Raw genomic sequence first — 20,922 nt, 5'->3', positions numbered from 1 at the left:
TCCACGTGAGAAATACATTGCCCAAAGTATATCAAAATGAAGATAATACTTGGAATAAATAGCTTTGACTGTAATACTTTACATATGCCTAACGTAGCAACTTACAGCTGTGAATCACAAGCAGATATTGTAGAATTTGAGGTTTTCACAGCAGCTAGTACGGAGATTCGTTTTCTGGGTTGTTGCGCCGCGTAGTATGGTAGGTATTTGTATTGATATTGTTTATATTGTCTAGAAAACATGAATTTTGTACATAGTCACCACCAAAATATACACAACACATTTTTTAAAGTCACTATATACACATATTTAATAACCAATAAGAATTATGGCAATGAAAACAGTTTTTTTTTTAAATTCACCTGAAGCATTTGAACTGTGGTGCTATAGAAGGATGTTGAAAATTAAGTGAACTGATAAAGTACAAAATGAGGATAGGTGAAGGAAGAATATGGAAAAATCTTACGAGAAGAAGAGATAGGACACATTCTGAGGCACCCAGGATTGGTTAATTTGGTAATGGAAGGAACAGTTGAAGGGAAGAATCGTAGGGCGAGACAAAGATTGGAATATGTGACGCAGATTTTTGAGGATGTGAGCTGCAAAAAATGTGTGGAAATGAAGAGATTGGCGCAAGATAGGCGAAAATGGAGGACCGCATCAAACCAGTCGGAACACTGACGACAAACAAACAAACAGTACACCTTAATGTTGAGTAAGGAGACTTATAGAATACTAATTGTTTATTATCAAATTCAATACTGATGACATATAGTTATATATAATAATGTTAAAAATAATTGCACTTTGCAGCAAGTTCAACAGTATAAAACTAATCTATATCATACAAGTACTTAACATATTAAAATGGACAATTAAAAACACAAAGTCATTAAATAATATCTCAGCCAGCAGTCTTTCATAGTTAATTAATTGAGGAGAACGTTCTGTTGTACAAAGTTGTAACAAGTAATATACTCTCCATATAAGAATTAAAAACAACAAAAGCCAGCACAATTAATGTTAGTAAGGACAACACACTATGAAGTTTAAAAATATTACTGTCCAGGAATCTTACACAAAATGTTAAAAAAAATGGTCAGGAAGAACACGCAGTATTTCCAGTGTGTGAACAAAGTTACAAACCGCTGAGGTCAAAATTTACAATACTTTAAATTAAATATATGCATTACTGCACTTCACATAAAATATTCCTATACCGACAAACATCATACCACCACAGAACACAACTAATTTCAAATGACATCTACTCAATTTCACAGACAGTATTTCCGTAGTCTTAGCAAGTTACCCTAAAGAGGAAGCAACAAATATACAATATATTAACAGGGAACTATTTCTACAAGACATTCACACCACAAATCACATAATTATCGGGAGCTGTCATCTACGAGTCGTTAAATGGCACGTTACTGCTGTGCCTCTTTGATTCATTGGGGTTTTCGGTGTGCCCCAGGAAGTTTGCAGTCTTGATGAAGACCCCTGAGCTGCAACATTTTTCCACAGAGGTTTCAGGAGTGTTACTCGTGCCTGTGACATCTTCTTCGTGCTACGTGGCAGTAAAATCTTTGAAGGTATTTTAGACAGGGTTCTAGCAGGGGTGTTACGCTCACGGAGGCAGTGACCTGCGACCATGGAGCTTCTGCATGTCTCTTGTTGCTTTAACACTTCCAGATGTTCCTATAACAAGTATCATTCAATTTAATACATCTACACCTACAATATGAGCATACTAGCAAAAGGCGGCAAGGACATTATGTAAGCAAACTTAGTATTAGTAGCATCAATATTCACAGTACACCAAACTCCTACTTAATAATGTAATAACATGCCTCATTATAATTATTTTTCTTGCAAAGAACCTGATGTTTGTACTTCTAACAAGATCTAGGTTGTCAGGATGTGAAAAGGGATGAAACTGCTCAGTATTATCATCATTGGGCTCTGTTGTTAGAAATACAGAAACATTAGACCAAGCAGCGCGTTATCATACCCTTGGCTTCATATCTCTTCTGGCACTTGGCTGGTCTTCAAATAAAGATCATTTATACGCGGTTATCAGTCTCTCGGCTCGTCAATTTCCGATCTTTATGGGACCCTAAGGATTATTTCAGTGTTTAAAAGAGGCTGCCACTGGTCCCAGTCCTGAGCCAGATGAATCCAGTCCATACCCACTCTGTTTCCTTCAGTTTTACTTTGAAATTATCCTCCCTTCTATTCCTAGGTCTTGTGAGTGGTCTCTTTCCTTCAGATTTTCCAACCAAAATGCTGTATGAAGTGCTTTTCTTCCTCACGCGTACCATGTGGTGTTGCAGTCGATAATATTCCAAATGGCAGATTGGCCCGCCTGGTCCAAAATTTGACCCACATAGTGTGTCACCAACTGGATGCCCCAGAAACAGCTGTGGAGATGCCAGTAGAATCTATCTGTCCGTGGATTCTGCTCCAACAGATCCTGCAACAGTGAGTATTGCACGGAGCGTCTTTCTTTATGTAATAAATTTTGAACTTTAGCATCTAAATTTCTTGGACAAAGGTTCCATACTGATATGTTACATATTGCATTCGCTGGAGCCTCAATCACTCATGAATATTCCAGTTGGAATGCTGCCCTGTGTTTCAGAACTTATTATTGTCTGGCTCGGCATAAAACCTATGGAAGTTATGTAACAATCACGCTCGCTATCTTTCCCTAAGAGCAGTGAGAATTTCATAACTGTTTTTAATTACCACCTGAAGCAAGTCGTATTATTCAGCCCCTTGAAGAAAAGTTTTCTTTAAAAAACAAAAGCCTTTAGAAACAACCTAAACAGAAGAAGTTGACAAATGGTCTGTCACTTCTCATTATGTTTCTGTACTTATTTTGCATGAAACCAACTGACTGTGTAAACTGTGGTTTTACTGTCTGCTGCTGACACGTGACAAGCGTTTTCTTGTGACAGGAAGGAGGAGGGAGGGAAGTCGTCTTCCGGCTCGGATGAGGAGCAGGAGATTCGTGAAAGTGAGGATTTGCCAGGCCACATCTCGGTTCTCTTTACTGCTCATGACTTTCTTGGGAGGTAGGATGTCGGCCCTAAACGAGACCCAGTGGTAATTCCTGAACTGCTGTGTCAGTGGTGGAGATTGATAAAATCTTGAAATGAACAAATTCCAGAACTGATCGTTTCATTATGTTTCCTTGAATCCTTGTTCGTTTATTAATTTAATGGAATTTATTATATTAAATGTATTTTGTAGATTACAATATCCTTTTAAAATGTTTGATAAATGTAATATTACACGACACAGAAAAGCGCCATAAAATATAACATAATGCAATTTATATTGTAAATGTTACAAATAATTTTAACAACATTATTTTAAAACAAGTTTTGTGTATAGACTGGAAAAATAAATATATGTATTGATATAACACAAACATGACGCAATTAAGATACAAATTGAATAACAGTCAAATAAATTGCGTATATCAATTTTTAAATTTGAAACAAAAGGTACTAAAGTGCAACGCTAATATTAGATTTAACAAAATATGTTTAAAGGCAAAAATAACACCAAACTATGCAAAAATAAAAATACAAGGAAATAATCCAAATATAACGATAATACAACAAAAAGCAGAAACATTATATATAAAATCAGAAATTAAACAATTATATAAAAAGAAAAATCAATTAAACATATTAACTTATAAAAAACATTTAGAAGCCGCAAATATATGGAAGGATGTATGGATAGACATAGAAAATGAAATAACACAAAAATTAAAAACTGAATTGACAAAATTATATCAAAAACAAAATAAGAAAATAAAAATATTACGTGACAAAATAAGAAACAAATATAATAACAAATTTCAACAAAACAAACCACCACACCCTTTCGCATATCGCATAAAAAATTTAACTAATATCCAATTCACACAAGACGAATATAATTTACTAAATAAAGGTTTAAAATATAACCTACATCACAAACAAAAAACATGAATCATAAATTTAGCACTAGAAGCAGAAACTGCTATAAATTTAATTCCTATACAAAAACAAGACCATATACGACATATAGTAGCTAATAAAATTGAACACCTAATTAAACAAAACAAAAGGAACGATCAATATAATAAAACACATATCAATGAATGGAAAATAATAAAAAGTATTAAACAAAAATTACAACAAAATAAATTAACAATTACGCAGGCAGATAAAGGTAAAACCATTATAATACTATCTATAGAACAATACCAAAAATACATTACTCAATTCATAAATAAAAATTCATTCGCACAATTAACACAAAACCCAACATTAAAATACCAAAAGGAAATATAAAAAATAACCCAAAAATGTAATAACATTTTTAACCCCCCTAAAACGCAATACTATAACCATAGTGCTACTGCACCAATTATCACAGGACAAATTAAACTACACTTTATTGCACTTTGCAGTTTTAAAAAAATGTTTTATATATTTGGGATTTTCAACAGTTTCACTGAAATTTCTGCCCATATATGATTTTTATTTCCTGTTTGTGGCTTTTTCAGAACTTGTTTGAGAAAATGTTAGAAGAGGAGCAAGAAAACAAGAAGTTGTTTGTGATAAAGATTGAACAGCATCTGGAAGAGATGTCAGAATTGTGCAAGGTAATATTAATAACAATTTAAATAAATTTTTGTCTGTTATAGTGCAGAATCCATTTAACAATAAGAAGGGCAAAACAAAATTTATATTTTCTGGGCTGCAATACAAATTGTACGTTTGCTGGAATATTGTTCTGCTATAGAGAAAGAGAAATTATTTTAATATTGGCTGTTTTATAAATGGTTAAAAATGGAAGTAGGCAAGAAAGTAGGCTTCTGAGGTCACCATGTTGTGTGTAAATATTGTCAGAATGCTTAATACAGGGCCCTCAAATGGTGAATCATAACAGCTTAAAAAATTCCACTTTTTCAAAGGAAAATGGTGTCTCCCTGAAATCACTATTTGGTTTTATGGTAATAACTTAGTGAATAATTTGGTATGATGATAGATCATGAACATATTCAAAAATTCCATATGAACTATTATTTGTATGTTAAAAATCATAAACATGGCAGTGGTGCAAGATTTTGAGGTTATGTAATACAAATCTAATGCAGACATTTGTAATAATTCCTTCTCAACACAGTAATAACGATAGTCTTTAGCATCGTCACACAGAGGACCAGCACGCTGCATCTGTGCTTTTTGCTTTGGCAAGTCTGTCAATTAATGATTTGTCCATATTTAGGAAATGAATATGGAGATGTCTGTAACTGGGTTAGAAAATCTGCCATTGTGCAGTGCTGAAAGGACACTGCGACACCAGTTGGGCGAATATCGCAAAATAAAAGAGTCGCGTGCATGCAGATTGGCAGATCTGCAAAGGAAGGTATGTATTGTTACACAATAAAGGGAATAGGATTATTTATTATTACTTCATCACAGCTGTCAACATGCCATATGATTTAAACAAGGTTGTGGATGTGTCTTCCAAGTTGTCAGATTTGTCAATAGATGCCTTGAATTGGAATTTTGAAGTTAATTTCTCTAATTCTTTCATACAGGAAAAACTGCTTTGTGATGATCTGGGTATTGAGCCACAGACCGGCTTTACAGATCAGTTTCCCACTGAGCAACGACTTGACGATTTTGAAACTTACATTACGGAAAAAGAGAATGAAAAGGTGAGCGTATTTCACATAAATATGTCATCAGTGGCTGCCAATCTAGTTTATCAAGTTTTGTGTGGGTTTTACTGTTTCTTGTTTTTGTCTCGTAATGTGTGTGGAATGCTACGAATTTATCACTACAAGTCCTATTCTTTTTAATTTCAGCAACGGTTGATGCAGTTGTATCAAGAATCCCAGTCGGCTATCATTGCCATTATGACCGAACTGGCAATTGTTCCAACACAGGAATTCGAGAAACTTGTATGTGGAAATGATGCGGCCTTCAGACCAACTAGGGAGAATATGGCTGCACTGAACGTACGTAGCTTTACTCTCTACTTGTTAATTTAAGCAGTTCTTGATTTGGGAATTAGAATTTTTTAAATAATTTTCAAACCTGCAGAAATATTCTTTAACCCAGTATTAGGCCAATACAAGATGTGTTTTTAGAACTTCCTAAATATTTTCCTCCTGCTGGTTGGTCTTATCTTTTTCTCTGCTGTGGGCAATCTCATTACTTCGACATCTTTCCAGTGTTGTATAAAATTTGTAATTCTTCATTGTGTGTTTTTGTGCATAAGAGACTTTATTGTGTTTGTCCATCTAGGCCTACTCTGTTTTCAAGGAAGACTGTTTTTTTTTAGTTCCCATGGAAAAAGTTTCAATGCCCCCCTGGGGGGTGGGGGAAGGGGGGTTGCAGCTCCCTCTTAAGGAAACACTTCACTCATTTTTGTGTTATTTCCTGTCTCAAAATCTTTTTACCTCCAGGGAGATTCTGTATATAAGCTGAGAGCATGTGTTAAAGAATACAGACGTGAGCTAAAATTCCCAGTTTCAGGCGATGAAGAGACAGTGGAATTTTTCGTGATGACAGCAGTGATCATAACCATCCTCCTCAAATGTCATTTCCACCATCTTATGAAAATGAACTCCTCCAGTTGCTTTCATTCCCCAATAAGCAGGACTCTTGTGTGTATCATCAAACCCTGATAGAGTGCCTCTCTATATTCTGCCGCACTCACATTGCATTCCAAACTGCATAAAAAGTCATACATTACAACTATTTGCTCACTCCAAAAATTTGATGCTCACGAATCACTTACTTATTTTGCTCATAGTGAGCCTGAAACTTCTGGATTTCAAGTTCATGTAGTTCCAAGAGATCTTCAGTGAAACGCTCGCAAGAATATGGTCGAAACTGCGCGCGCTCTTCTTCGCTAATCAAACCAGTGTTTGAGCTCTTCTCGAATCTTCTCGACGAAGCGTTTGATGTTCTGGCGTTTCAGTACCTCGCATCTCTTTACTTCATCCTTCAACTGTAATTATGAAAATGTTAAAACTGTATGAAGTGTTGGACACCTCTTACTTCATACAAACACAAGAACAATCAATATATACAATAAGATACAGTTAATGACTGTTTTGTTTGTGCTCCCGGAGGCACCTAACAGTTTTTCATAATGATGCTAGATCTCAAAACATTCTAGTTTACAGGAGCTGCTACCATTATGCAGCTTCTAGAAGTGCTTCTAATATGAGAGGTAAGAATGATAAAATAACAGGGATGGAGAAGAAACACAGAGGAAAGGACGTACAGACATGTAATGAATAAATGGAAGAAGAAAGGGGAAGATATTGTAACCGATCTCCCTTTTAATTTGTTCTTGGTTATTTTGTTGGGCGCCAGTGGACCTCTTGTGTCCACGAGAGATGGTTGCTCAGGGTAGCTCCAGCCGATAAAACACGCCGTCTATACACTCAGGTTAGTGTAACGGCCGGACTCACGGTGATGCAGCGGACGCTCGGACTTATGACACAGTTGTAGGTTTTAACAAGCCCAGCTTTATTGTTATAAATTGGAATTAAACTGTACACAAATGTTCACACTGTCTATATAACTTGCTAAATCACCCAAGTACACTTCTTCACCTCGCCTCTGCCGATGTATGCAGTCCCAATATATTTTATCAAATTTGTTATAAATTTTGGTAGTTATAGAATTTGGTACAATATCCAATTAATAGGCCGAATTGTGGCTGAGCAGTTTGCCACGGAATTACTTTATGTCCAAAAGGGAAGAGCCTAGAAGCATCTCCAAAACCAGGGGTACCTGCAGCACATCCTTGCTTTTGATTGGATCCCCTAATTTTGGGACCCAAGCCTAAATTTTGTAACAAAGGGGTCTCAAAGGCCATCAGTCAACCTGGTTATTACAGGTAGTGCCATTAGACATTGACCTACCTTAAGATTTAACAATAGGGCTTAGCTCTTAAGGGAAATGCTATACATTAAGGTAGCTTCTTTTGTCCTCGCCCAGATGTGCTACAGGGGCATGTATAGAACATCATTTTATTTTCTTAAAGAACAGAAGTTATACATACAGCTTCCAAAGTAGCAGAAGAGTGGTCTCGATGAGTAGAGAAGAAGTCTTCTCTGTGCCTGAATTCTTCAGGGAGACGGACCCAAAGTTGCGTGATTTTTCCACGCAACTCAGCGACTTCAGCTTCTTTATCTTCCAGTTGTTGTTTTAACCTCTGGTGTAATTGCTGCAACATGGATATAAAATGTTTGATACGTGTAGCTAATCTTCATGCCACAGCCTGAGGACCAATGCAATGTGAGAATCTCCCTGGAGGTAAAAAGATTTTGAGACAGGAAATAACACAAAAATGAGTGAAGTGTTTCCTTAAGAGGGAGCTGCTACCCCCCCCCCCCACCCCCCAGGGGGGCATTGAAACTTTTTCCATGGGAACTAAAAAAACACAGTCTTCCTTGAAAACAGAGTAGGCCTAGATGGACAAACACAATAAAGTCTCTTATGCACAAAAACACACAATGAAGAATTACAAATTTTATACAACACTGGAAAGATGTCGAAGTAATGAGATTGCCCACAGCAGAGAAAAAGATAAGACCAACCAGCAGGAGGAAAATATTTAGGAAGTTCTAAAACCACATCTTGTATTGGCCTAATACTGGGTTAAAGAATATTTCTGCAGGTTTGAAAATTATTTAAAAAATTCTAATTCCCAAATCAAGAACTGCTTAAATTAACAAGTAGAGAGTAAAGCTACGTACGTTCAGTGCAGCCATATTCTCCCTAGTTGGTCTGAAGGCCGCATCCTTTCCACATGCAAGTTTCTCGAATTCCTGTGTTGGAACAATCGCGAGTTCGGTCATAATGGCAATGATAGCCGACTGGGATTCTTGATACAACTGCATCAACCGTTGCTGAAATTAAAAAGAATACGACTTCTACAGTGATAAATTCGTAGCATTCCACACACATTACGAGACAAAAATAAGAAACAGTAAAACCCACACAAAACTTGATAAACTAGATTGGCAGCCACTGATGACATATTTATGTGAAATACGCTCACCTTTTCATTCTCTTTTTCCGTAATGTAAGTTTCAAAATCGTCAAGTCGTTGCTCAGTGGGAAACTGATCTGTAAAGCCGGTCTGTGGCTCAATACCCAGATCATCACAAAGCAGTTTTTCCTGTATGAAAGAATTAGAGAAATTAACTTCAAAATTCCAATTCAAGGCATCTATTGACAAATCCGACAACTTGGAAGACACATCCACAACCTTGTTTAAATCATATGGCATGTTGACAGCTGTGATGAAGTAATAATAAATAATCCTATTCCCTTTATTGTGCAACAATACATACCTTCCTTTGCAGATCTGCCAATCTGCATGCACGCGACTTTTATTTTGCGATATTCGCCCAACTGGTGTCGCAGTGTCCTTTCAGCACTGCACAATGGCAGATTTTCTAACCCAGTTACAGACATCTCCATATTCATTTCCTAAATATGGACAAATCATTAATTGACAGACTTGCCAAAGCAAAAAGAACAGATGCAGCATGCTGGTCCTCTGTGTGACGATGCTAAAGACTATCGTTATTACTGTGTTGAGAAGGAATTATTACAAATGTCTGCATTAAATTTGTATTACATAACCTCAAAATCTTGCACCACTGCCATGTTTATAATTTTTAACATACAAATAATAGTTCATACGGAATTTTTGAATATGTTCATGATCTATCATCATACCAAATTATTCACTAAGTTATTACCATAAAACCAAATAGTGATTTCAGGGGGACACCATTTTCCTTTGAAAAAGTGGAATTTTTTAAGCTGTTATGATTCACCATTTGAGGGCCCTGTATTAAGCATTCTGACAATATTTACACACAACATGGTGACCTCATAAGCCTACTTCCATTTTTAACCATTTATAAAACAGCCAATATTAAAATAATTTCTCTTTCTCTATAGCAGAACAACGTACAATTTGTATTGCAGCCCAGAAAATATAAATTTTGTTTTGCCCTTCTTATTGTTAAATGGATTCTGCACTATAACAGACAAAAATTTATTTAAATTGTTATTAATATTACCTTGCACAATTCTGATATCTCTTCCAGATGCTGTTCAATCTTTATCACAAACAACTTCTTGTTTCCTTGCTCCTCTTCTAACATTTTCTCAAACAAGTCCTGAAAAAGCCACAAACAGGAAATAAAAATCATATATGGGCAGAAATTTCAGTGAAACACTGTTGAAAATCCCAAATATATAAAACATTTTTTTAAAACTGCAAAGTGCAATAAAAAAAAAAAAAAAAAAAAAAAAAAAAAAAAAAAAAAAAAAACTACACTGATTTCTTAACATATCCCACACTTTTAGCACTTACTTAGCAATTATCACAGTGAAGCGATATTAAAGATGTTCTGTCTGTAAGTTTGAAGTTGTATCTACTTGGTACTTGACACTTCAGTTTTTTATGTAAACTGGTACCTGCTAGTAACTGTTTGATATGGATCAAAATTTACCCCTACTCATACCCCATATTAACTTGGGTTTTGTTTTGCCCCAAAAATATACCATCTTAACTTTACCTATAGCAGTTATAATTTTGCGTGTATGAATTATCGCAATTTATTTCATGTCATTTTTCTATTTTTTCTTTCCCATTTCTAAATAGAAACAGTGACCAATAGTTCACAGACAGGAACTAACTCTCGTGGATTTCTTTTATACTTCCTTGGCTTCAATGATCACAGTGCTAATATATTATGCCTGTATTTGGACGGATATTGCAAACAGCTGTGAACACATGCATCATGCTTACTATCCTGTTATTATGGCACACAAAACTGACAGACAGTGAAATAGAAGACATTTCTGTTGATGAGTCCCAAAGTAATACTTCTATGCCACAAACAGAACTAAAGTCTTAGATTCAGACACTTCTGTCGATACACAAGCTGTATAATGAGGAGGAAGTGAAAATTTTTACGTCTACAACATCCATTAAAATATCCTAGCAAGGTCTCAGATAACTTGGGATAGTAATAAACAACTGTTCACATACAGAAAATTTCCTTGTAAAAAAAGAGAGAGCGAGAGACAACAACCACAACCCTACATTAATTTATGTATTTTAAAATATCACAAAACTAAACCAAAACAATGTGTCCCTTTTAGGCGTCACATTCAGAAAAAATAAATGGAAGAAACAATGTTTAAGCCCTGTGAAAGAAGTTCCTCAAATCACTTATAAATGTATTCACACAAATTTCATATGTGTCACACATCTGTTTTAGTATGTCACTGATTACATTGCAATTCTTTCATGTGCACATAAATCACTTAGATTCTGAGAATTCATTCCTGCACCAATTCTCACAACTAACAATCACATGAATTAACATTCTCTTCATTAGTTGATTATGTTTAAAAATTCAGTAACCATTGTAATATTTTCTTGCCCTCTCTGTGCATCACAAACAGCAGCACAAAAACAAATAATTCTGATAACTAATAACCATAAAAGATTTGTCCATATATGTTGTTACAGTATTATTAACTGCTGTGCTTACATCGTTACAGTAGCTGAATGGGAAGAAACCATTCATTTATATTTCTTGGATAAGAAAATGCTTTTCCATGAATTTTTATTTATCACACTGAACAATATTTCAAATAGCCTCAAATCTCAACCTGCTACCTATATTTTACATACAAGTTATGAGGAAGTTAGTAAAGTTTGGTTTAAACTTCAAGTGAAGTGTAGATTTTTGCAGAATTGGGTAATCAGCCTCATTAATATGGGCTACCACAAGCCCGGTGTCACTAGCATTTGCTGTAATCTAAAGAAATGAGGCACTCAATGAACTTCTCATCAGCAGACTGGTTATAACAAGCAAGACACTCCAAAACCAACCATTTTTCTTCATACACACCATGCTTTATTCATAATAACAAACAGGACATACACTTACTTTATCATTGCATAATTTATACTAGTCCCATAGTATACTGTTAGCATCTGCTTTGAGTTTCCAAAACTGCCGAATATGATAGATCACTAGCATGCCTTTGGTATCAGAGTTTACACGAAACATTGTTCTTTGCTGGTACTACCTTTTCAGGCATCTTCTACACAAAGTGAAAAATGAAGGATCCAGCAAAGTGACATGCCTACCAGTCATTTATTTCTACACACTACACACAATGCAATTTAAACCTTGTCTATATTTGCAAGTGTCAATACATATTACAGAACGGTTTATCGATAGTTCACAAAAGTACTGAAATAAGAACATCAACTTACCTAGAAGGAATAAAACTGTCCATATTTATGATTTACATTACATACACATCATACAAAATAAAATCTTATAAGACTCGCCCTTCGCTTGCACGTTATATAAATACCTTGAGAGGCAAGAATTTGATTGGTTGAAGAAACAGACTTTCATTGGCAGAATTTAAACTGTACCTGACGTCATCAACCACAGATTACAGAACATTGCATTCTTCAACGACGATAACTTAAAAGTTTCGAATAATCTGTGGTTTCAAACGCCAGCAAGGTGCGTTTATGTATTACTCTTTATGTATGAAAAGTTTCTATACGATAATCAAAAAGAGAAGAAAGCATACAAAAGCAAGCACACTGAGAACTCTCTAACCTAAATTTTATATTGTTTTACAAATTTATTTGACTTTAATGGAATATTCTACATTGTAAAAATATTTGTCTAAGGTAACTAAGAAGTTCAAATACGTGGTTCTAGGCCATATATGCCCTTCCCTGAAACAGGACTCAAAGTACCTGATGCCCAGCTCTCCAAGAACAATATCACGTTTTGATGGGACCTGAAGATTCATTGCCATAATGTTTATGAATTCACGCGACATGATTCTAACCTGAGCCAGCGAATAGAAGCCACATTATTAAATCCTACATCAGTGTCTCAACCCAAGGTGCATATAACCCCAACGCATGTGCATGAGATTCATTTCATATACTGGTTAGAGCTAAAACGAGGACAGATTTTAGTCTCTACACATTTTCTTCCCAAGTGATTTAAAAGTCCTAAGGAACATGCAACCCTACGCAGCTACTTACAATCATTGGGTGTGGGGATAAGTGGATTTTCCTGGCTCAAGATAAGGGTCTAGCAGTGTGCATAGGTGGGTAGTGAACTCCAGCTCTTGTGAACACGGTAATGAACCTTCGAGTTCTACACGAGTCTCAAAATATTCTGCCCAATTCAAGACGGAATTGTGTTGTAATGACACGTACGTACGTACATAGATTACATACGTACGTGTGATTACTTGCTCCGTCTTTATAAGTTCTTATTCATATTCTAAAACTCTCTAACTAGCATATTCTGGTACTTTCATAACTATAAAGATTCAATGTAAACATATGTTAAAAGTATTTGGTTTACCAATAAGGGAATTTTTACACTTACAGACCCATGGTTTGCAATTTAATGTAACATATTTTTGTAATAACTGTGTTATAAATTATATTAGTTATTTTTAGCTTTTATGCTTTATTTACTGTACTAATTGCATTACATATCTTTAAGCTACAGATAAATCAAACTAATTTAGGCCTAACCTAAAAAATAAATAAATTGATTTTAAGTGAAGTGAAGTGAAATTATAGGAAGTGCTGTGTATTACAGTAAGTGAATCCAAGTGAAGTGCAGTAAAACGGTATATTCCATTTAAAGTGCTCTGTGATTCTAAGTGTAAGTGCAGTGAAGTGTTCAAGTGTGATATAATAACTTGACATAAGTTAGATCCACATCTCCAATCTGTTCACTGTTATTAATAGTTCTCTTTAGTCTAAGCCTTTGTAACTTAAGTAAGTTTTAAGATAAGAATAGATCTAATGAGTTATCAGGCAAATGTGGCTCCTGCCAGAAAGAAGTCTGTAAAGGTATATTATGTGACAACTGTAATTGGTGGTTCCACTGGGAATGTGCCAACATCACTGTTAATAATGTCGATGTAGCTAAGCCATGGTTTTGTTTGATGTGTAAACAGGCCAGGTTAGTTAGGGAACAGGAGAAAACTATTTTGGATCTACGGAGGGAGTTGGCTTTGGCATATGATCAGATTGCTAGTTTTAAAGCTGATAACAGCTCTAATATTAAATGTAACTATTCGTCCACTCTTTGGACTGAAGTTAAGGCCAAATCGCAACGCAGAAACAAAAGTCTTTGCTCCAGTAAGGGTTCGACATTTACTGTTAAACTGAGCAACAAATTTGAGGCTTTGACTGTGTCGGAACCTTCAGGTGCTGTCAGTTAAAGGAAAAAGATGCAAAACAAATTGTTAGGAATAAAAAATGTAAGAAGGTCCTGCTCTTAGGCAGTAGTCATGGTAGGGGACTACGTGAACGTCTTCACTCAGTCCTAGGGGATGAATATATGGTTACAAATATATTCAAACCCAATGCTACACTTGGCAATGTTGTTGGGGAACTAGAAACACTAAGCAAGGATTTCACTAAGGATGATAATGTATGAAGAATCTTCATACTCACCGCTGTGAAAACCTCAAGTCTTACGATGATAATGTAATTATAGTGGGAGGACTGGGAAATAGCCTTGACATGGACCGAAATTACAAGATTGAAAATGATATGGAGAGCATTGCCAGGAAAAGCTTACATACTAATGTTGGTTTTGTTGGCCTTCTCGAGCGGCATGACAGGCCTCATATGAGCAAGTGGGCAAGGAGTGCAAATGTGAGACTTGAGCATGCGCTTTGGAATGCGGACAGATTGCACATTAGATTAATTGATGTGTCATCTGTGAATAGATATGACCACACCAGACATGGATTGCACCTAAACTCAAGGGGTAAGGAGAAGCTTGTGCAACTCATTGCCAATGAGATTAGGAGCAAACCAAATACTGGTAAGATTCCTGTTATCACTGGTGTAAGACCTAGGCCTTTTTTAGGTTAAGGCCCAAATGTATCACTAAATTCCTGAAAGATATCCAAGTCAATGTAAATAAGCCAGTTCTAAAATTAGATCACAATCAAAATGAAAATTTCATGTTATATCATCAGAACATTAGAGGCCTTTCAACCAAAAACTTAGAAACCACCCAGAAAGAAAATCTCCTGGTTTTCCATCAGAACATCAGAGGACTTTTCCCAAAAACTGAAGAATTGATAATTTCTCTTGAAAGTGCCAAATTACCACATATTCTTTGTCTAACTGAACATCATTTGAAAGCACCAGATATCTTACAGGTAAATTTAGACAATTATACACTAGCGAGTAGTTTTTGCAGGAAAAATTTAGCTAGAGGAGGAGTGAGTATATTTGTTAAAAATAATCTGAAATTTAGCCAGATAGAGCGAGTACAATTTTGCAAGGAGCAGGACATTGAATGCTGTGCTGTACAATTTGATAAAATTTTTCTAAATTATGTTTTTTAGCAATATACAGAGCACCAACAGGTGACTTTGAAACATTTATTAACAAGTTAAACAGCATTATGGACTACCTTTACAAACTGAAAACGGAATTTGTCTTCTGTGGGGATATAAATATTGACCATCTCTCTGAAAGCTGCCATAAGCAATGTCTAAATTCTCTTTTAGCAACATTTAATCTTACACCTACAGTTACTTTTCCCACAAGGATTCAAAATAGCTCAAACTCTGCCATTGATAATATTTTTGTAGATAGTTACAGGTTAGAACACATTTCCATTAAACCGGTAATAAATGGGCCATCTGATCTTGATGCTCAACTATTAGTTATAAAAAACATAAACCTTATTTCTAGCTTTTACAATGATAAGAAGGTAACTAGAGTGATGAATGAAGTCACTTTAAATGAATTTATACAACATCTCAGTAGTGAAGATTGGGAATTATTACTCAGTGGTGGTGATATGGATTCGAAGTTCAATTCTTTTCTAAACATCTTTTTAAGCATATTTGAAAAAAGTTTTCCTACTAAAACAGAGAAAAGATTGTCTGAAACCAATGTATGGATAACTAAAGCATCAAAACATCATGCAAATGTAAGCGAGCTCTTTACCTAAGTAGCAGGTCCAGTAATAACAAACTATCGAAAATATTGCAAAATTTTATCTGAAGTCATTAGAGAAGCTAAACGCATGCATTACAATAAACTGATAGCAGAGTCTGAAAATAAAGTAAAAAGTGTTTGGAAAATTGTAAAAAAGGAAACTGGAAAACAATCTACAGACATTGAAAGCCCACCATTAATGATAAATAGTAACAGAGTAAATGATCCTAAACTTATAGCTAACTATTTTAATACCTACTTTTTAACGATCGTAGAAAGAATGAACAGCAGTGAGACCATAACCCCAAAAACCGAAGATGCAATGAAGTTCTTGGCTAAGGCAATTCCTAATTCATTTCCAAATATTAATCTTATTCCTACCAAGCCAAATGAAATTAAAAGTATAATAACTTCTCTCAAGTCAAAAAGTTCATGTGGTTATGATGGAATTTCATCTAAAGTACTTAAATCTTGTGTAGATTATATAAGTATTCCATTAAGTTATCTCTGTAATCATTCAATGGCTGTAGGAATATTTCCTGAAAGACTTAAATATTCAAAAGTAAAACCACTATATAAAAAGGGTGAAAAATCCTGCATCTCAAACTACAGACCTATTTCACTGCTGACAACATTTTCTAAAATTTTTGAGAAAGTTATATGCAAGAGAGTAAATAAATTCTTAAACTCAAACAACATCCTTGTCGAGGAGCAATTTGGATTTAGAAAAACTCTCTCAACAGAAAAGGCTCTATTTAGTTTCACTAATGAAATTGTATGTGCCCTTAACAATAAAATGCATGTGGGTGGAATATCTTGTGACCTAGCCAAGGCATTTGATTGTGTAAACCATGAAATATTACTAATGAAACTGAAATTTTATGGGATTCGAGGTATAGCAGGACAATGGTTTAAATCCTACCTAAACAATAGAAGGCAGAAAGGAGAAATTAAAAGCCCCCATACCAATCATAATACCTATTCAGGAAGGGATATCGTAAATCACGGAGTGCCACAAGGTTCAGTTCTTGGGCCCTTACTTTTCCTCATATATATAAATGACCTGCAGGCAACTATAAACTCTATATCCAAACCTATTCTTTTTGCTGATGATACAAATATCATTATTGCACACCAAGAATTGGTCTATCTTGAAAATATCATGAATGATGTCTTTGCTAACATAAATTAGAGCTAACAAACTGGCACTAAATTTTGAAAAAACAAACTTCATAAAATTTGTTACTAAGCACAAGACATATCCTAGATTAAATATAGGTTTTGAAGAAAAATTAATTGTGGAAGTTGAAACAAACAAATTCCTTGGCTTACAAGTCGACAGTACCTTAAATTGGAAGAAACACATTGAGTATATTTTCCCAAATTAAGCTCTGCATGCTTTGCCATGAGAACAGTCGTACCACTCATGACAATAGATACTTTAAAGCTAGTTTACTTTGCTTACTTTCACTCTGTATTGTCAAATGGATTAATCTTTTGGGGAAATTCAACAGACAGTAATAAAGTTTTTTACATGCAAAAGAAAATAATTAGAATAATGGCCGGTGTCTTGTAGAAAATTATTTCGTAAATTTAATACACTTCCACTTGCAAGTGAATTTATACTCTGCTTGCTATCATTTGTGGTGGAAAACATGGATAAATTTAAAACAAATACAGATGTACATAATTTAAATACAAGACGTAAACATGATCTATATGTGCCAAATGCTAACTTTACTAAATATCAGAAAGGAGTGTACTATACAGGTATCAAGTTGTTTAATAATCTTCCACCAACAGTTAAAAGTCTAAATTATGATATAAACGTATTCAAGCCTGCATTGAAAGATTACCTCTTTACTCACTCCTTCTATTCTGTAGATGCTTTCATCTCTGCTGAAAATGTTTAAGCTTTATGTATATTAATTTGCAAACTTATTTTCCATACTTTTATTGCAGAATCTGAAGGTAATGTACATTGATATGTGAAAAACGTTCTTGTACTTGTGTCAAAAGTTCTGAAGTGCATGTATATTGTATGAAATAACTTGTTCTCCATCCTTTGGTTTAGTCCTAAGAAGGATCTATGGAATGTAAATAAACTCTACTCTCTAACATACCTGAATAATGCACTTCCTTATCCAAGTCACAAACACTCCAGGTGCTTCGTTCTGTCTGGTTCTTCACAACTCCAACTCCAAAAAAGCTGCTTCCCCATCACGCACACAACTGATCTTCTGAAACGCTGATATTCAGACAAATTGGTCTGCCATATCTTCGTGTGACACCTTGATACCAGTTCACATGAAAGTTGCCACTCAGCACATCCCCTGATCTCAAACTCCTCTTTGAGACAGACAAGGCACTCACACTGAATCTATAACCGTACACCTCCTCGGCAAGCAAGGTAATCGCACGAGGGCCCGAGGTCTTCCTTGTGGCTTTGTGAGGCATGCTACGAACACCCCATACTTGGTCACTAGGAATCAAAAGTGTGCAACTGTGGTGAGGTGGCCACATAACCAACATTACAACCTGTAACCCTAGCTACTTACTTCTACCTTGTTCACTGCGATAAGCTCTTGCACAAATTTAAATCAACAGCTACTGAATTTCCACATGTAAGTTACAAAAACTGAGGCTGCCACCACGTATCTGTGGGTCATCCCAATCGCATCGCCTGATGAACTGTGTCCATCATGCACAATGGTCATGTCAGCTAACGGAGCAAAGTCTTGCTACCTCCGTAGTAATGATGGACTCGAAACTGCGTAACGGCTGAAGTATCCCATATGCTTGCATTCACGCCTACCTGAAACAAAACCATGTACAGAAATAAACATCCGCATTGAGAGACCAGTATTAATTCTTACTACGAAGGCAATCTACACCACATTAATAACCTACTGGCAACTAATCCGGCCTTTCGTGCAACCAAAATATTTCCCACTTTACGTACTTCACACAGAAGAAAGATGACAAACATCAGTTCACATAAACTTGCAAGCCCTGGCAATATATGAGAGTAAAGCTGCACTCGACTGGGCAAGCATCCTACCATCACGCCGTCCGAAGGAAACAATAACAGCAGTGGACCTGCGCCATTTTCTCGTACGCAGGGACGCCAACGTCTGAAAAACAGCGAACACATCCCGCAACCGGCGGAGCACGAGGGATATTCAATGATCATTATGTGCGCACCCTGACGAACTCTCCTGTCATCTACCGACAATACCCCTGAGGTACATGCCCGTCCGCGAACACTACACGGCACTGCGGAACCAAATGCTGCCTGAAATACCACTCCACAGTTTGTAAACTTATAAGCACCTGAAACGTAATTAAGCGAATACCATTACTGACATCTTCTCCCTTAAAAATGACAGGAAATAAAGAAAAAGAATTAAGGCGAAACGAGCCTACCAACGTCGCCTATAAGAAACCAACTACCAAACACTTCCATAACCTCAAAAATCTTAAAATAATTTATGAATCCAACCACACCCAATAAACTACAGCTCAATCAACTTAGCACGAAGCACTATGAAACGAGTAACCCACAATTCGCCACTAGATCGCCTACATCCTAGCGCACATTTATCACATAACCTCTCGGTCGCCGATTTGTTACTGCACACAGCAACCTTCGACACCCTGCTCAGATTGATACCAGACACAAATCTTGAATACCTGCACGTCTACCTATAAATCACCCATTGAAATCGTCTACGTCCTTTCCAACACGAACTTATCCTCGTCACATTTCATGTTGGCACTCAAGACATCACGCAAATTCAGCACCGACATTCTCCCTGCGCGATAATTTCTCACAAGTAATTGTGGGATTTCGTAAACTACAGCTCAATGAACGAAGCACTATAAACGATTATTGCATATGTCGCCACTACACAGCCCCTCTGCCACCAGGTTCTACTTCACGAGCATCTATAACACACCCAACGACCCAGCCCACTGGTGACCGTACTTCAACAACACCAACTTCCCTTCGTCAGACTTCATTTTGGCACATGCAGCAATCAACACTTAATACACTACCAACAAAATTAATGCCGGCAATATTCGCTGAAAACCACTTGCAGAAAAACACACACAATCCATAAAACTCATTGCACTTACCTGACTTACATAAAGCAATCTCATCACTGGCAAGTCACACTTTTCGATCATAGGACAACTGCTATTGCGCATCTCCCGTTAACGACTGCTTGGAAACTCCCTCTCGGTGATGATCACTAAGTATTCCCGTTACCTCCCGCTTTACAGATTTACATAGAGAAAATACAAACTAAGTAATGCGTGGTCAGCACACTTTTAAAGCCCTCCTGGGTCAGAGAACGGACATCCACTATTATCAAGACTGTCCGGTTTAGCCATGCCAGAGATCTTCATCGCCGCACTTCCTAAACGAGTGAAACTGCAGAGCCCCCCCCCCCCCCCCCCCCCATCTGCTTCCGAACAGATTCACAATGACTGACGTTTTGAAGATCTTCCTGTGGCATTAGCTTGAACTGAGAATGTGAAATGGGATGAATCAGATAAAAGGAAATAACATATTCTTTCCAGGAAGAGGAATTTTGCCTCGGCGTCGCTCTCTTAACGCGGTTGCGTTCCTGTCAACAGAAACCATTCTTCTTGTCAGGAGTCGAGGCCTCCGTTTCCGTAATCTCCTCTTCGAAGCAGAGAAACTCTGATCCTGGCGCCATTGTTCTGTCTCGTTAGTTTCGGAGTTAATAGAATCGCCCTTGACGGAAATCGAACCCAATACACTTCCCTCACAGTTCCGACCTTCCTATGTTC

The 20,922-nt window shown here is 36.3% G+C and overlaps 4 protein-coding genes across 6 annotated transcripts; 2 read left to right on the top strand and 2 right to left on the bottom strand.

Annotated features, from left to right (window-relative positions):
- Positions 1-725: 725 nt before the first annotated feature.
- LOC147874691 (protein regulator of cytokinesis 1-like) lies at positions 726-10,219 on the bottom strand. Its single transcript, XM_087343839.1, has 7 exons — positions 10,136-10,219; positions 9,395-9,533; positions 9,100-9,338; positions 8,795-8,947; positions 8,098-8,262; positions 2,322-7,032; positions 726-1,701 (listed from the first exon to the last, which is right to left on the bottom strand). The coding sequence occupies exons 1-6, from the start codon at positions 10,217-10,219 to the stop codon at positions 6,934-6,936; spliced, it is 879 nt and encodes a 292-aa protein (XP_087199965.1). The 3' UTR covers positions 726-1,701; positions 2,322-6,933.
- Positions 1,697-3,084, top strand: LOC147874693 (calcineurin-binding protein cabin-1-like). Its single transcript, XM_087344604.1, has 2 exons — positions 1,697-2,484; positions 2,964-3,084. The coding sequence occupies exons 1-2, from the start codon at positions 2,294-2,296 to the stop codon at positions 3,082-3,084; spliced, it is 312 nt and encodes a 103-aa protein (XP_087200730.1). The 5' UTR covers positions 1,697-2,293.
- LOC147874692 (uncharacterized) lies at positions 4,538-6,067 on the top strand. The gene is made up of 4 exons (XM_087344596.1): positions 4,538-4,669; positions 5,296-5,436; positions 5,612-5,731; positions 5,882-6,067. Exons 1-4 carry the CDS (start codon positions 4,538-4,540, stop codon positions 6,065-6,067), a joined length of 579 nt encoding a protein of 192 aa, XP_087200722.1.
- Positions 10,170-20,530, bottom strand: LOC147874690 (uncharacterized). 3 transcript variants are annotated; one of them, XM_087344603.1, is made up of 4 exons: positions 20,242-20,530; positions 18,847-18,916; positions 18,225-18,349; positions 10,170-10,234 (listed from the first exon to the last, which is right to left on the bottom strand). In XM_087344603.1, the coding sequence occupies exons 1-3, from the start codon at positions 20,311-20,313 to the stop codon at positions 18,288-18,290; spliced, it is 204 nt and encodes a 67-aa protein (XP_087200729.1). In that variant the 5' UTR covers positions 20,314-20,530; the 3' UTR covers positions 10,170-10,234; positions 18,225-18,287. The 3 variants fall into 3 exon arrangements, with proteins under 3 accessions (XP_087200729.1, XP_087200727.1, XP_087200728.1); XM_087344601.1 differs by having other exon boundaries at positions 19,064-20,529; XM_087344602.1 differs by having other exon boundaries at positions 19,163-20,529.
- Positions 20,531-20,922: the final 392 nt, after the last annotated feature.

This window comes from Zootermopsis nevadensis, unplaced genomic scaffold (genome assembly GCF_977971745.1).
Source record: "Zootermopsis nevadensis isolate Lab colony 2312 unplaced genomic scaffold, Znev_1.0 Znev_ptg000007l, whole genome shotgun sequence".
In the NCBI taxonomy this organism is placed as follows: domain Eukaryota; kingdom Metazoa; phylum Arthropoda; class Insecta; order Blattodea; family Termopsidae; genus Zootermopsis; species Zootermopsis nevadensis.
Note: the sequence above shows the minus strand (reverse complement) of the source record. Positions and strands in the feature narration are given on the sequence as shown.

Bases quoted from the DNA above. Each gene is read 5' to 3' on its own strand.
- LOC147874693 (XM_087344604.1), top strand. From the start codon at position 2,294: ATGAAGTGCTTTTCTTCCTCACGCGTACCATGTGGTGTTGCAGTCGAT. The intron at 2,485-2,963 runs GTGAGTATTGCA...TTCTTGTGACAG, and splicing joins CTCCAACAGATCCTGCAACA to GAAGGAGGAGGGAGGGAAGT.
- LOC147874692 (XM_087344596.1), top strand. From the start codon at position 4,538: ATGATTTTTATTTCCTGTTTGTGGCTTTTTCAGAACTTGTTTGAGAAA. The intron at 4,670-5,295 runs GTAATATTAATA...GTCCATATTTAG, and splicing joins AGATGTCAGAATTGTGCAAG to GAAATGAATATGGAGATGTC. The intron at 5,732-5,881 runs GTGAGCGTATTT...TTTTAATTTCAG, and splicing joins CGGAAAAAGAGAATGAAAAG to CAACGGTTGATGCAGTTGTA.
- LOC147874691 (XM_087343839.1), bottom strand. From the start codon at position 10,219: ATGTTAGAAGAGGAGCAAGGAAACAAGAAGTTGTTTGTGATAAAGATT. The intron at 9,534-10,135 runs GTAATATTAATA...GTCCATATTTAG, and splicing joins AGATATCAGAATTGTGCAAG to GAAATGAATATGGAGATGTC. The intron at 7,033-8,097 runs GTATGTATAACT...TCATAATTACAG, and splicing joins CTTCTGCTACTTTGGAAGCT to TTGAAGGATGAAGTAAAGAG.
- LOC147874690 (XM_087344601.1), bottom strand. From the start codon at position 19,294: ATGATCATTGAATATCCCTCGTGCTCCGCCGGTTGCGGGATGTGTTCG. The intron at 18,917-19,063 runs GTACGTAAAGTG...GTTTTGTTTCAG, and splicing joins TCATCTTTCTTCTGTGTGAA to GTAGGCGTGAATGCAAGCAT. The intron at 18,350-18,846 runs GTAGCAAGACTT...TCTGAATATCAG, and splicing joins AGTCCATCATTACTACGGAG to CGTTTCAGAAGATCAGTTGT.